General features: G+C 42.4%; 1 protein-coding gene across 1 annotated transcript in view; it reads left to right on the forward strand.

The window, feature by feature from the left end:
* Positions 1-10001: 10001 nt before the first annotated feature.
* SLC5A1 (solute carrier family 5 member 1) overlaps positions 10002-16755 on the forward strand; it is a 76484-nt gene continuing 69730 nt past the window's right edge. Inside the window, exon 1 of the mRNA XM_039225885.1 lies at positions 10002-10133. Within this exon, the coding sequence (XP_039081816.1) occupies positions 10002-10133 (132 nt within the window). The remainder of the gene's footprint in view (positions 10134-16755) is intronic.

The raw sequence follows: 16755 nt of genomic DNA on the forward strand, positions 1-16755 counted from the left end.
TGTGTCAGGAGCTCATACTTATCCCTAAAGATTCAGTGCAAATATCCCCTCTTGATGATTATTTCTTTTGCCCCTCTCTATATATCCCTTAGAGAGATAAAGTAAGGCGTGTTCTGTCTCATCTTCCTTCACTGTTAGAATATCTATCACATTATAATTGTTTGTATTCATTATTTAAATTTAAAAAATTTTAAATGTTTATTTATTTTTGAGAGACAGACAGAGTGTGAGTGGGGGAGGAGCAGAGAGAGAGAGAGAGAGAGAGGGAGACACAGAATCTGAAGTAGGCTTCAGCTCTGAGCTGTCACCACAGAGCCTGCACAGGACTCGAACTCACAAACCTTGACATCATGACCTGAGCTGAAGTCGGATGCTTAACTGACTGAGCCACCCAGGCACCTCCCAATTTTTTTTTATGTTTATTTATTTTTGAGAGAGAGAGAGAGAAAGAGAGAGAGACAGACAGATAGACAGCATATGCAGGGGAGGGGTAGAAAGAGAGGGAGACACAGAATCTGAAGCAGGCTGTAGGGTCTGAACTGTCAGCATAGAGCCCAACATGGGGCCCAAACTCATGAATCACAAGATCATGACCTGAGCTGAAATAGGATGTTTAGGCATCCCTGAGTTCATTATTTTAATTCATTTATCCACCCATATAATATTTATTGAGCATCTACTACATGCCAGCCACAGTACTAGGCATAGTGATGGTCAAGAGACACTGGCATTTCTCTCATGATGCTTGTAGTCCAGTAGGGTCCGTAGGCATTAAATATAGCTATGCAACTAAATGTGAATTAAAGATTGAGAAGGACAGATACCATATGTTTGCACATATAGGAGGATTAGGAGGAACTCAACGGAGGACCACAGGGGAGAAGAAGGGGAAAAATAATTGGGAAGAGGGAAGGAGGCAAACCATGAGAGACTCTTGAATGTTGAGAATAAACTGAGGGCTGATGAGGGTGGGGGAGAGGAGAAGGGGGGCGATGGACCTGGAGGAGGGCACTTGTAGGGATGAGCACTGGGTGTTATATGGAAACCAACTTGACAATAAACTATTTAAAATAATTGAGACAGAAAGGATGAAAATAGGGCTTGAGAATAAAGTTCTAAGAGACTTTTAGGCTAGGAGTAGGGTGAAGTTCAGGAAGCTTCTTGAAAAACATTAAGTTGAGAGGATTATGATAGTTAGCCAGGCAAAGAGCAGGGGAGAAAGTGTCCTTGCATAGGGAACAGCATGTTCATATCAGATGTAAACTTTCCTCGATGAGCTGGGAGGGCCCCAAGGCAGAAAATGTGTCTTTTTTTTTTTTTTGGCTAGTGTGAATTTTCTTCTTTCTCTCCCTTTGTTTTCTTGATATGTAATTGACAACACTATATATGTTTAGGGTATACAATCTGATGATTATATATATATTAAAATGACTACTACAATCAAGTTAATTAATACATCAATACCTCACATAGTTACCATTTTTTTAATATCCAAAAAATATAAGGAACTCATACAATATATGAAAAGTCAACAGATAACACAAAGAGTGATTGACTCACTAATCATTGGGGAAATGAAAATTTAAAAAAAACACAATGAAATGTCGTTTCATGCTTTTTAAAACTGCTGTTATCACAAAGACAAGAGATAAGTGTTGGTGAGGATGTGAAGAAAAAGGAACCTTGGGAACTGTTGGTGGGAATGTAAATGGGATCAGCTACTATGAAAGACATGGAGTTTCCTCAAAAAATCAAGAATAGATTCCACACATGAGTGAAATAATATAGTATTTGTCTTTCTCAGTTTGACTTATTTCAGTTAGCATTATACTCTTTATGTCCATCCATGTTGTTGCAAATGGCAAGATCTCATCCTTTTTTATGGCTGTGTAATATTCCCGTGTGTGTGTGTGTGTGTGTGTGTGTGTACCACATATTCCTTATCTATTTGTCTATTGTTGGACATTTAGGTTGTTTCCACATCTAAAAAACAAAACAGATGAATAAGTAAACAAACAAACAAAAAACAGAATCAGATCTATAAATACAGAGAACAAACTGATGGTTGCCAGGGAGAAGGAGAGTGGGGAGGTGGCAAAATGGGTGATCGGGAGTGGGAGGTACAGGCTTCCAGTTATGGAATGAGTAAGTCACAAGAATAAAAAGCACAGCAAAGGGAATACAGTCAATAATATTATAATGTATCAGGATGTATGATAGCTACACATCCAATCCATTGTGGTTGTGTTGTACACCTGAAACTGTGTCAACCATACCCAAATGAAAGTATGTTTAAAAAGATAAAAATAATAAAAGTACAACTATATGATCTGGCAATCACACTTTTTGTTATATATACCAGGGAAATGAAATCAGTATCTTGAAGAGATAGCTGCACTTTTATATTCATTGCAGAGATTGTGTCTTATTCAAGTTTGTAAGCCCAGTACCTGGTGTAGAATGGATACTCTGAATGAATGAATGAATGAATGACATTTCTTAATGTAGAATTATCAGGACCAGCCATTAGATATTCTTCTGATGGTGAAACAAATTCACCTTTTCATTCTCCTCAAATGACTAGTTGAACAAATGAATGAAACTCATAAAATTTTAGGACCAGTCAGCAAGTTGGGAAGAAATTATTTGGGTGAGAATTAAATTTTTATTGTCTCCAGGTGTGATGCCATATGCATGGTTATCGGTTTTTATTTTTCATTCTTTAATTGAGGTGAAATTCACATAATATAATCATTTTAAAGTGAATAATTTGGTGGCATTAGTGCATTCAACTGTTACTTCTATCTAGTTCCAAAACATTGTCATCATCCCAAAAGGAAACCCCAAACCCATTAAGGGCATGCATGAGTTTCAAGCTCCTGAAAGAAAGGGACTACATTTATCTTGTTCACTTTTTAGCCTTGATGACTTGAAAGATGCTCAACTGATATTTATTGAATATATGCATGAGTTGCCATTCCCCCTCTTACCTTCATGGGTTTTTCAGTTGCCCAAAGATTTTTAAGCCTGGTTTTCATGTTTCTGAAATACTAGCCTCAGTGTTGGTTGATGGATGGGTGACAATTGGCTTTGTAGGGATAAGATTCACAGGAGAGAGCTCTGATGAGTTCCTCAGCCAATACCAGTAGTCCTCTGGCTACCTTCTGTTGGGAGCTGCTTCTCTGTCTCATCTCAGAGAGGGAGTTAGAACACATGGGGTGACAGTTACGCTGAAGTGAGGCTGTCAGAGATCCCACTTCTCTGGGACTTGAGTGACAGTTAACTCTGCTAATTTACCTGCTCTAATCCTGGGCTATGGGTTTTCAAAAACCAGGGTGTTTGGCAGAAGATAGTAACACTGCTGACTTTTGCCTGCATTTGTTATAATTAGTGACTTAGTGAAATGTCTCACACCTACAGGTAGCTGGGCCAAATGCCAACCCGCGGATGAGGCAGAAGAGGAATACAGGGATACTGGCTGGGGAGTAGGCTTAGAATCAGGGCTAAAGTTCTCTCATCCATCTTCTCCCCTTCTCTCCCTACCCTCCCTCCAGTAGTTAAAGTATAGGCTTTGGTATTATACCGGCATGAGTTTGAGTGGCAGCATGGCCATTTACCAGTTTGGACAAGTTACTTAACCACTGTGAGTTTCAGTGATCCATCCATAAGATGGAATTACAATAGGGGCATTGTGAAGATTAAAGTTATACCTCTTGTCTCAACCACAGTATAGGTTTTCCTTTACATATCTGTCTTCTGCTCTTTGAGGGCAGGCTCCCAGCTCAAGGCCCCATGATTTTGAGTCTAGATAGGAGATGAAGATGAAGATAAATGTTAACGTTTTATTGAGAACTGAATACGTGTTTGGCAGTGTGCAGTGTGCTGAAGCGTTTTCCATATGAGGCATTCCAACCAGATATGCTTCCCACACTGCTTTAGAGCTGCTGAGCTCATTGGGTGAGGACTGTGTAGGGAGGGTCATAATCCCCCTTTCCAATTTTAGAAATGGTGGTGAGCAGTAGAAAATGTGAGCTCTGGGGCCAGCAGTCATAGTGAGGGGTGAGATTTAGGATGAAGTGGGGTTGATGTGCTTGTGACATACAACTATCTAGGGCTTAATGTCCCCAGTTTATAAACGAGGGACAGAGGTTCAGTGAAATTCAGAGCCCAGTTTAGAATCAGAGAATTGGTACAAAGATCCTTTTTTTCTTAAAGTTTATTTATTTTTGAGATAGAGATAGAGCACAAGCAGTGGAGGAGGAGAGAAAGAGGTAAACACAGAATCCAAAGTAGGCTCCAGGCTCTGAGCTGTCAGCATAGAGCCCGATATGGGGCTTGAACTCACTAACTGTGAGATCATGACCTGAGCTGAAGATGGATGCTTAAGCGACTAAGCCACCCAGGTGCCCCCAAGGATCCTTCTTAAGGGGCCAGTTGGTCATATTCTGCCAATTTAATAGGTGAGAAAACAATCTTAGAGGGGAAAAGTGACTTATCTAAAGCCAACTGGCAGAGTAACCAGTGCCTGAATCCAGGTCTCTTGATTCCTGTTGCCCCAGCCTAAGGACTGGGGCTGAGGTAGTACCCTGTGAAGAGCCTTAGGGAAGGTAGGCTAAGACATCTTGCAGCATCTCACCCTGTAGCTTCTTCCTGAAACCTTTCTGGGATTTGGGATGTAGAGGAAAGAGCTACAGCCTACCACCAAGTAACCTAGGTTTTGGTCCCAGCCCAAAGCTGATATGCATGGTGGGCACTCAGCAAGCCTTTTTTAGTTCAATTGGATCCTGACTGTAGAGGTGATTCTCAATGAACATAAGGGCCTTGCCCAATGTGATCCAGCATGACAGAGGCCTAGCTAGGGTTCAGATGATTGGATGGAGACCACCAAGGGTCAACTACTATTGACTTCAGGTTTAGAGGGAGGGCCAGGAGCATTTTGTCCTTCTTAGTTTTCTGTCCTTTCCTTTACTCCTTTCATGCCCAGATACCAGCTTGAGGTTTGGGGCGGAAGGGCAGGCAGCTTGGGGCCAACTCATTGTTTCCCTCTCCTGGAGCTTCTCACTTATCCTCACTTCCTCTTTGCCTGACATTTGTTTGGCTTTTACCTCTCTAGACCTAGACTCACCCCCTCCAGTAGTGTCTTTTTCCCACTCCACCCTTCCCAAAGCAGCTCCAATCCTGCTTCCTCAATAAAATCCTTCCATATTCAGACTCCTTCACTATCACCATGCAGTTGGTGAATAATGGCCATCCAAAGATATCAAGTCCTAATTGTTGGAACCTGTAAATGCTACCTTATTTAGAAGAAGGGTCTTTGCACATGTTATTAAGTCAAGGATCTTGAGATGAGGATAGATGATCCTGGATTATCCTGGTGGACCCTAAATACCATCACAAACGTCCATAGCAACAGAGAGAGAGTTGACAGACAGAAGAGAAAGCATTGTGAAGGTAGAGGTAGATTGTATGATTGCTCTTGTCTAATGGTACCTAGAATGGTCAAATTTATAGAGACAGAAAGTTGAATGATGGTTTCCAAGGAAAGGTAAGAAGTTAGTGTTTCATGGATAGAGAAGTTTCTGTATGGGCTGATGAAAAAGTTATGGGGGTGTAGACAGTAGTGATGTTAGCACAATATTGTGAATTTATTAATGCCACTGAATTGTGCACTTAAAAATGGTTAAGATGGGAAGTTTTATGTTGTGTATATTTTATCATACACACACACACACACACACACACAAACACACACACTCAGATGGAGGCAGAGTTTGGAGCAATGTGACCACAAGTCAATGACTGTTGGCACCACTAGAAGCTGGAAGAGGCAGGGAAGGATCCTCCCCTAAAACTGGAGCAATGCAGCCCTGCTGAAACCTGGATTTCAGCCTATTGAAACCAATTTTGGACTTCTTCCTTCCAGAACCATGAGAGGATATATTCCTTTGTTTTGAGCTGCCAAATTTGTGATAGTTTGTTAACAGCACCCACAGGAAACAAATACACTGACCAACAGTCTGCTTCCCACAACTGAGCTTGCAACAAAGGAAAAGGAAAAAAGAGAAAATCATAGCAGCACTCTCAATCCCTCACCTTTACCTTTTTGTTGTCAATGAGGCTCCTTTGCACTTTCATCTCGTTTGGACCTTTTGGGTACACAAGACAGTTCTTGTCTATGCCATTTTACAGACGTTCAAATGGAGGATCACAAATGTCAAATGAACTATCCATGGTCTGCTGCTGGATGATGGCTGCACTAAGATTCAAACTAGTCATGTGGTTTCTCCACAGGCAACTTCCCAAACTCACAGCCTCTGCACCTAGGCTATTTATTTCACTGTGACACGAGTTTAGGAGAACAGTTTGGCCAGTAAGAGGTGGATACTGCACATTTGAGGGCTGCTGGGGAAGAGCTCTTAGGCAGGTAGAAGCAGGTAGGACTCCTGTGGTACCTGGACACCTGAGCAGTGTGGAAGGAAGGCAGAAAAGAGGCAACAGGAGAACTCCCATACAGTGATGAATCATATGCTCCAAATCTGGGTTCCTCCCCTGCCATCTGTAGATATTAGCTTAGTGACTTCAGAGTCATTTGAATAATATTCTCCCAACAGTCAGATTTAGCTGTGAATCTGTGGACACCTGGTTTTTCAAACTTAGGACCCCAGTCTAACCTGAGATTGCAAACTCAGGTGGGGTCTGCTTCTTGCTTTTTTGTCCATCTTTCCTCATCAGCCTCATCTTCCCCCTGGTCTGGCTGTTTGGCCAGCTTTTTTATTTTGGGGTTCTGGTAAGAAGATCCTTTTTTTGTGACCATACCTGATTTTGGTTGGCACCAGTGAGGGCAGGAGAGAGGCCAGCAGGATCTTTACCAACGAGCAGTAGTCCAGCAGCTCTGGCCAGCTGTGGGGGGCAGGTGGTGCATCATACTGTGTTTTCTGGAAGCATCTATGTAGAGAAAATAATTATTTAAAAAAATAGATTGTACAGCATGATTTTTAAAAAGGTGTACAATGTGATGATTTAATATATGCATACAGTGTGATAGAATAACCACAATTAAGTTAACTAACACATCCAGCACCCAGCACCTCACATGGTTACCATTGTGTGTGTGTGTGTGTGTGTGTGTGTGTATCTGTGTGGTGAGAACTCTTAAAATCTAATCTCTTAGCAACTTTCAAGTATACATACAATATTTTTTACTATAGTCATCATATACTGCATTAGATCCCCAGAACTTATTCATTTTATAACTGGAAGTTTGTAACCTTTGCCCAACATCTCCCCATTTCTCCCACCCTCTCCTTAGCCCCTGGCAACCATTATTCTGTTTTCTGGTTCTATGAGTTTGACCTTTTTAGATTTTGCATATAGATGAGATTAAACACTATTTGTCTTTATCTATCTGCATCATGTCTTTAGATTCATCCATGATGGTGCAAAGGGCAGGATTTCCCTCTTTTTTTTTTATGACTGAATAATAGTCCATCACAAGACATATACATATATGTGGTGTGTATATGTATACCACATTTCCTTTATCCATTCATCTGATGGACACTTTAAGCTGTATCCAACTTGGATATTGTGACTAATGCTTTAATGAACATGGGGGTGCTAATATCTCTCTGAGATACTGATTTCATTGCCTTTGGATATATAGCCCAGAAGTGGGATTCCTGGATCACAGAGTAGTTCTATTTTTAATTTTTTGAGGAATCCCTGTGCTGTTTTCTTGGATGTGAGTTGTCCTTTTAGGAGAGCAGTGAGGAACAGAAATTGCAAAGGGGCCTCAAGTATCCTGGATTTCCCCCCTCATGGCAGGGGGTTACTTGCTGCTGACATGTTTTTTAATTTCTTTTTTATTTTTAGCCCCAGCTTGCCCTCTTCTGGTACATCCCTCACTCCCACCCTTACCTTGCTCATTCCTCTTTTATGGTCCTGTTCAAACCAGACCTTCTGAGGCCTTCCCCAACTTTACCTCATCTCCAGGTCAAAATCCTTGCTATACATTTGGAGCATTAGTATGTCTCTTTCAAAACACATATCACAATGCTAATTTTATAGGTATTTGTCTCATTTTTGATGATGGTCTATCTCCCCCACTGTGCTAGAAACCTTGTGAGGGCAAGAACCCGGTGAATCTTGTGCACAACTGTATCCCCAGGTTTGGCACACATGACCTGGCACACAGAAGTAGTTCTTGTATTGCAAGAATGAATGAATTTTCTGGTCTCTTCCAGGCTGCCATCCTTTCCTTCTCTGGCCACCCATGTTTTGCTATCTGAGAAAGATCAAAGGATGGTTTATTCCCTCCATTGAGTTTCTGTAGTACTTCAGGTCCTTCTTCCTGCTGACTTTTTGGATTTGCTCATTGCCAGACTTCACTTTTGGAAACTGGCACAGGCCAGTTTTGGATACCTTTTGGATACCTGCAGCTGGGGTTTCAGGGCTGGAATTTTGCTATGAATGAGCTCATTTCCAGATCAGACTGGAAGTTCTCTGAGGGCAGAGGCTCTGTTTGGTCAGAGGCAGGTGAAAATGCTCTGCTGAATTCAGGAACAGATGGATATGGATGAAAGGTTAATTCCTCCAAGCTGTGGCCGATGGCTCAGCTTGAAACTTTGGAGGACATCCATATTGAAGAGCCCCTGTTTTTGGGTTTCCCAGAAGAGGAATTCCTGTTCCTTGTGGTCAGGCATTATGATGGGCCCTGGGCATAACCTTATGAGTTTATGGGGGATGGGTGAGGGGAAATGGGGAAGACCTACATGAATGCTGTCCAAATAATGATTCTTTGACTACAGCCTCAGTAGGAAGAGCAAGTGCTGATGAGGGAGGAGGAGAGTGGACCTCAGAGACAGTGAGGTGCAAAGGAATCAGTTGTTGGCATTTGGGCAGTGGATGGTTGTCTGGTGGTGGGCAGGGAGGGCCTGAGGTAGAACAGAGCCCAGGCAGGGTTTATGTGGTCCTTCCCCCTGCCTGTACCTCATCACCCTAGCAAGGCACCCTAGTGCCGGCTCCTAAGAGCATCTCCAACCCTCTTCTGAACTAGGCCTACCCTGGTCTAGGTTGCAGGACCAGCTCTGTCACTAGCTCACTGTGTGACCTTGGGTGAGTCATGCCTCTTCTTTCAGCCATCTCTGTGCTGAGCCCTGACTTTCAGCTTAGACATATATCTCCAGATGGGCAGGTTGAATCCCCAGGAAGAGTCAGCATTTGATAAGCTCCATGGAAGGGATTCTCTAGTATCTTCGCTTCTACCTGCCCCAGAAGGGCCCGAGATCAATTACTGGATGAGGCATAGGGCTAGGAAAAACTCCCAGTGGAATCCCTTCTCCTAGTTTCTCTTTTTTCCTCCTTACAGTGGCAGTAACAGTGCCACTGGGGGCTACTGGGGCGCCAGAAATGTGGGTAGGTGGGTAGCTGTCCCCATCCTGAATTGTCCTGAATTTCTTGCCAGTAGTATCCAACAAGAGGTCTTCCCCAGAATTTTCTCCACAGAGACCAAGAACTTGGCTAAATCCTGGGAGCAGTCTTGCAAGCATACTACATATGGAGAATCTGGGTCCGCAAAAGCTCGGTACTGGTCTAAGGGCAGGTGGCAGGTGACCAGAAGCCTCTAAGGCCTCTGGCCTCAGGCAGCCTGGTTCCTCAATGGAGCCGCACCCTCTCTGCCCCTGGCAGAGCAAGCGAGGCTTCCTGCCAGGTGCTTGCTTCGGGAACACAGCCGGCCTTTGTGCCAGGCAGGCACCACCCCCCAGCCGGCCCCTCCCCACTCACAGAACAACCCTTACCTGCCTGTCTGCCACCCTTCTGCCAGCAGCTCCATCTGCTCCTCCTTCAGAGTACTTTGCGTCCAAAGCTGCTCCCCGAAGGTGGAGCGCAGGAGCCCCACTGTCGCGACCTCGTGGGTGCCCTCCCCCGGGGCTGATTATTAACCCAGAGGCAGTATAAGGAGCGAGCTTCCTGGGCCAGAGGGACGCATTGCCACAGCAGCCATGGACAGTACCACCTGGAGCCCCACGACCGACACTGCCGCACCCCTTGCGCCCCACGAGCGCATCCGCAATGCGGCTGACATCTCTGTCATTGTCATCTACTTTGTGGTGGTGATGGCTGTTGGGCTGTGGGTATGTGAGGGCTTGGAGACATGGGCTGAGGGGACAAGCGCGGCCAGCAGGGACGAGGGGGCGGGTCTGTACAGGGGAGCGACGGCGTCGGTGAGCTGTGAGGAGGGAAGGGTGAGCTTAGGGTCTGTGGAGCCGTAAGGCAAATAACTTGGAAGCCCTTGAGAGGAGCTGGGAGGTGCGGTGCACAGTGTTAAGTGAGGGAGGCAAGGATGAGCAGAAGGGAGTGGGGTTCTGAGGGGAGCTTCCTAGGAAGGTCCAAGGAGGATACCTCTGGCCTGTGAGCAAAGAAGGAGGCAGGGATTGGAGAGGTTGGGGGCTAGTGTGAGAGGTAGGAGAGGGACAGCTTGGGGCTTCGGGGAAGATCTCTGGGCTTGGAGGCTAAGCCCCAAGGAGGCTAGGACTGTCCTGTTTCTTCTTAGTTATACAGTTTTGGATGGGAAAGAAACAATTTAGAGCAGGAAGGACGCAAGCCTCAAATGGAAGAGTGCTGCTGGTGTCCTCCTGGGAAAGGCTGACCTGCAGGCCCAGGGACTGGAATGAGTGAGAGTTGGCAGAGCTGGGTGGAGGAAGACGAGGAGGAGGAAGCCTTGGAGGGTGGCCTGGTGCTAGGGAGAGAGAAATGCCTGTGGCTCCCCTTGGGGACTGGGGACACACCAAACCAGAGGAACTTGTTCTTAGCAGTCTTGGAACTTGGAACTTGGAAATTTCACTATGACAGACTCTGGCACACCCAGCAACTAGAAGATGAATTGTTTTAAATGTGCTCATATTCCAGACATTCTCAAAGGCTTTGGTTGTGGAAAGTGTTGGGCCAGGAAGCTGTGATGTCAGCAGGTGGTTGAACTCTTTCTTGATTGGAGGCGGGTGGGAGGGAGGGGGAGGGAGGATGTATATCCATGGCCACAGAGGTGTTTTTTTGTGATTTTTTGGGGGGGGGATAAAAGGAAACATTTTTGGGGGGTTGTTTGTCAAGTAATTATAGAAACCAGATATGACTGAAAGCCTTTCCAAATGTCACAAGGGGTCAGTGTGACTGAGTCTTGCCCAGTGTTCTCACCTTCCCAGAAGTGTCCAACCAGGGGCCAGGGTTCTCAGGTTTACTACTGGCTTTGACATGGTTCTAGCTATGCAACCTTGGGCAACCTGCCTCAGCCTCAGTTTACTCAAGTGTGCATAGGTACAATCTTACCTATTCTTATGATTCCCCAAGATTGTTGTGAGGATCTTGTAGACATGAATCTGAAAATTCTTTTTTTGATATATTCTTTTTAAAATTTTTTAAAAATTTAAATCCAAGTTAGTTAGCATATAGTGCAACAATGATTTCAAGAGTAGATTCCTTAATGCCCCTTACCCATTTAGCCCATCCCCCCTTCCACAACCCCTCCAGTAACCCTCTATTTGTTCTCTATATTTAAGAATCTCTTATGTTTTGTCCCCCTCCCTGTTTTTATATTATTTTTGCTTCCCTTCCCTTATGTCCATCTGTTTTGTATCTTAAAGTCCTCATATGAATGAAGTCATATGACATTTGTCTTTCTCTGACTGACTAATTTCACTTAGCATGATACCCTCTAGTTCCATCCACATAGTTGCAAATGGTAAGATTTCATTCTTTTTGATTGCTAAGTAATACTTCATTGTATATATATACACCACATCTTCTTTATCCATTTATCTATCGATGGACATTTGGGCTCTTTCCATACTTTGGCTATTGTTGATAGCACTGCTATAAACATTGGGGTGCATGTGTCCCTTTGAAACAGCACACCTGTATCCCTTGGATAAATATCTAGTAGAGCAATTGCTGGGTCACAGGTCAGTTCTATTTTTAATTTTTTGAGGAAACTCCATACTGTTTTCCAGAGTGGCTGTACCACTTTGCATTCCCAACAGCAGTGCAAAATAGATCCTCTTTCTCCACATCCAATTTTAGGAGTGTTTCCTTTGCTGTGCAGTGAGGTCCTAATAGTTCATTTTTGCTTTTGTTTTCCTTGCCTCCGGAGACATGTTGAGTAAGAAGTTGCTGCAGCCAAGGTCAAAGAGGTTCTTGCCTGCTTTTTCCTTGAGGATTTTGATGGCTTCCTGTCTTACATTTAGGTCTTTCATCCATTTTGAGTTTATTTTTGTGTATGGTGTAAGAAAGTGATAAATGTTCATTTTTCTGCATGTTGCTGTCCAGTTTTCCCAGCACCACTTGCTGAAGAGACTGTCCTTATTCCATTGGATATTCTTTCCTGTTTTGTCAAAGATTAGTTGGCCATACATTTGTGAGTTCATTTCTAGGTTATCAATTCTGTTCCATTGATCTGAGTGTCTGTTTTTGTGCCAGTACCATACTGTCTTGATGATTATAGGTTTGTACAGCTTGAAGTCTGGGATTGTAATGCCTCCTGCTTTGGTTTCTTTTTCAAGATTGCTTTGGCTATTCAGGGTCTTTTCTGGTTCCATACAAATTTTAGGATTGTTTGTTCTAGATCTGTGAAGAATTCTGGTGTTATTTTGATAGGGATTGCATTGAATATGTAGATTGCTTTGGGTAGTATTGACATTTTAACAATATTTGTTTTTCCAATCCAAGAGCATGGAATATTTTTCCATTTTGTGTGTCTTCTTCAATTTCCTTCATCAGCTTTCTATAGTTTTCAGTGTATAGATTTTTCACCTCTTTGGCTATGTTTATTCCTAGGTATTTTATGTTTTTTGATGCAGTTGTAAATGGGATCGATTCCTTGATTTCTCTTTCTGTTGCTTCACTGTTGGTGTATAGGAATGCAACCAATTTCTGTGCATTGATTTTATATCCTGCCACTTTGCTGAATTCCTGGATCAGTTCTAGCAGTTTTTTGGTGGAATCTTTTGGGTTTTCCATATAGAGTATTATGTCATCTGCAAAGAATGAAAGTTTGACCTCTTCCTGGCTGATTTGGATATCTTTTATTTCTTTGTGTTTCTTTATTTATGATTGCTGAGGCTAAGACTTCCAATACTATGTTGAATAACAGTGGAGAGAATGGACATCCTTGTCTTGCTCCTAACCTTAGAGGGAAAGCTCTCAGTTTTTCCCCATTGAGGATGATATTAGCATTGGGTCTTTCATATATGGCTTTTATGATCTTGAAGTATGATCCTTCTATCCTTACTTTCTTAAGAGTTTTTAATTAAGAAAGGAAGCTGTATTTTGTCAAATGCTTTCTCTGCATCTATTGGGAGGATCACGTGGTTCTTGTCCTTTCTTTTATTGATGTGATGTTTCACACTGATTGTTTTGTCAATATTGAACCAGCCTTGCATCACAGGTATAAATCCACTTGGTCATGGTGAATAATTTTTTTGATGTATTGTTGGATCCAGTTGGCTAATATCTTGTTGATGATTTTTGCATCCATGTTCATCAGGGAGATTTGTCTCTAGTTCTCTTTTTTAGTGGGATCTTTTGTCTGGTTTTTGAATCAAGGTAATGGTGGCTTCCTATAAAGAGTTTGGAAGTTTCCCTTCCATTTCTATTTTTTGGAACAGCTTCAAGAGAATAGGTGTTAACTCTTCCTTAAATGTTTGGTGGAATTCCCCTGGAAAGCCATCTGGCCTTGGACTCTTGTTTTTTGGGAGAGTTTTGATTACAAATTTGATTTCTTTACTGGTTATGGGGCTGGTCAAATTTTCTATTTCTTCCTGTTTCAGTTTTGGTAGTTTATATGTTTCTAGGAATTTGTCCATTTCTTTAAGATTGCCCATTTTACTGGCATATAATTGCTTATAATATTCTATTATTGTTTTGATTTCTGCTGTGTTGATTATGATCTCTCCTCTTTCATTCTTGATTTTATTTTTGATCAGCTTGGCTAGTGGTTTATCAATTTTGTTAATTATTTCAGAGAACCAGCTTCTGGTTTCATTAATTTGTTCTACTGTTTCTTTGGTTTCAATAGCATTGATTCCTGCTCTAATCTTTATTATTTCCTGACTTCTGCTTGTTTTGGGTTTTATTTGCTGATCTTTTTCAGCTCTTTGAGGTGTAAGGTTAGGTTGTGTATCTGAGACCTTTTTCCTTCTCTAGGAAGGCCTGGATTGCTATATACTTCCCTCTTATGACTGTCTTTGCTGCATCCCAAAGGTTTTGGGTTGTGGTGTTATCATTTTCATTGGCTTCCATGTACTTTTTAATTTCTTCCTTAACTTCTTGGTTAGCCCATTTGTCCTTTAGTAGGGTGTTCTTTAGTCTCCAAGTATTTGTTGTCTTTCCAAATTTTTTCTTGTGGTTGATTTTGAGTTTCATAGTGTTGTGGTCTGAGAATATGCATGGTATGATCTCGATCTTTTTGTACTTGTTGAGGGTTGGAATCTGAAAATTCTCTATGGAGTCTAGGAGTCTTTTTAAATAATATTGTCATTAGCCCTCCAAGGTATGAGCCAGGCACTGATTTGTTCTTGTCCTTTTAAGTAAAATGGGCAAAAGCAATCAAGTGGATAGGGCATCTTCACAAAAACATAAGGAGGGCAAGAATACTAATCCCTATTTTACAGAAAAGGAAACTGAAGCCCCATGTGGATGTGGTTTAACTGAGGTTGCAGTACATGAAATTTTCCTGGAACTCAGGTCTTTTGGCTCTTGGTTTTCCATATTACCAGGGACTTTGCCACCTTGCCTGCCTTCCTCCCATCACCCCTTCCCAGCTTCTAAGTGCCTAGCACTTAGATGTGAATTCATCATTTGCTAGATATGCCATACTGCCTGTTTCCCAGACAATCACCAGTAATTTCTGTTTCCCTAACCAATCTTATTTTAGCCTCTACCAGTCCTGCTGATTATGGTGTTTACACGTTTCAAATATCTGTGAATCAGTATCACTTGTCCTGTTAAATGCCACTAATGAGCCTGCTAATATTTGTCTACATTTAATTTTACCCATTAGTCAGTGCCTCTGGACCCTGATCATTTAATTTGCTGGATTTCTTCCAGTTTACATTCCTCTTTTTTCTACTGGGTATCAAGAGTGGCTTGGTTCGGGGATAGGCATCCTGACTCCTGCATGATATCTGGGCTGCACTGACAGAGTGATCCTGGCTTATGGTGCTTCCTCATCTTAGAAAAGGCACCCATAGCAATGTCCCTCTGTCACCATCCACATCTCTTCCAACATTATTTTGTTCTGTTTTACCCTCTTCCAATCATATTTGGGTTTGAGCTTATTACTTCTTCATTTTATATTTCCATTCTTCTTTCACCACCTCTCTGTTTCTTGGCGGATTTTGTATCATTTTAGGCTAAATCTCTGACCTTATTATTTCTGGAAGATTTCATTTAGGCTATGCTGAACCCCCTTATGCTATGGGTTGTTAAACTACAGCTCATGGGCCAAATCTGGCCCACAGCCTGTTTTAGTATGGCCCACAAGTTTAAAAAAATTTTTTTACACTTTTAAGGGATTGTAAAAAATAAAAGAGGAAGACTGTCCAGTGGAGATCATATGTATCCCACAAAACCTAAATAATTTATGGCCTGGACCTTTTTTCTTTACAGAAAAAAATTTACTCACTCCTGTCTTGTGCAATATTTGTGCTAACAGCATCATTGGATGTCTGAGTAGCAATTGCCCCTGTGGAAGCACACTCTTTCAATTTTACAGGTGAGGATCAAAAGGTGACAAGAAGTCAGTCAGATGAATCTGTACAAAGCTGGGATTAGATGCCAAAGGCATACTCTTTCTACTGTTTCACCTTCTCTTCCCCAAGGCACCATCCTTTTTGGCAGCACTCTCTCCGTGGTCTTTATCACCACTTGCATTGTTGTGACAGTGTCCTGGTGGTATGGAATTCCTTCTTTCCTGACATATTTTCATAAAGCGAAGGCCTAAAGTTTATAGAGTTCAAACCTCTTTATCCTGTGCTCAAATCTATTCTTAAACCACTTGATTAAATTATCTTGACCAATTGTCCACAATTCACTTGAATATTTCGAGCCAAGACTCTCCCCAGTGACACTATTCCCATCTCTATATAGTTCTGATAGTGAGAAAAATCTTTCTGGCACGGAACCCATATCTGACATCCTGGAGCTTCTCCATTGTATCTGGTTATATCTTATGTAGACTACACTTACCTCAGAAGATGATAGGTCACACCAGAGTCTTCTCTACTCCAGGCCCAACACCCCCAGTTTCTTAAGCTTTAAGAAGGGGTCTGAAATGTCTTACTTTTGTTAAGTGGTATTTTTAATTCATTAATAAAAAAAAAAGATGGGTCAGTAGTTGTGTTTCTTTTGCTCCTCTGGCTCACACTTGTGAAATCATTCACTTCTAGTTGTAGGGTGGACAGGCAAATTTAATGCCATGTTTTACAAAGTGGTGTCAGAACCTTAGAGCTTTCCTTTGAACATCCCTTGCTCATGGAGGCAGTGTCTTTCCATTGTAGGGAATGAACAGCAGGGAAGAAGGAAGCAGGGTACACGAGCTATAATAATAACACCTACTTGAAGCACCTCCTGAATGTTGCTGGCAATCTGCAAAATGCCTGCCTGGAGGGGTGTTGCTCATTTCCAGAAGAAGTGTTTGGGGGGTGGGATATGGGGAAGATTGTAGGCAGAAGGCACTAGGAAACCCCTTTATCCAACATTTTATTG

This window comes from Hyaena hyaena, unplaced genomic scaffold (assembly GCF_003009895.1).
Source record: "Hyaena hyaena isolate Hyena2069 unplaced genomic scaffold, ASM300989v1 scaffold_19, whole genome shotgun sequence".
Classification (NCBI taxonomy): domain Eukaryota; kingdom Metazoa; phylum Chordata; class Mammalia; order Carnivora; family Hyaenidae; genus Hyaena; species Hyaena hyaena.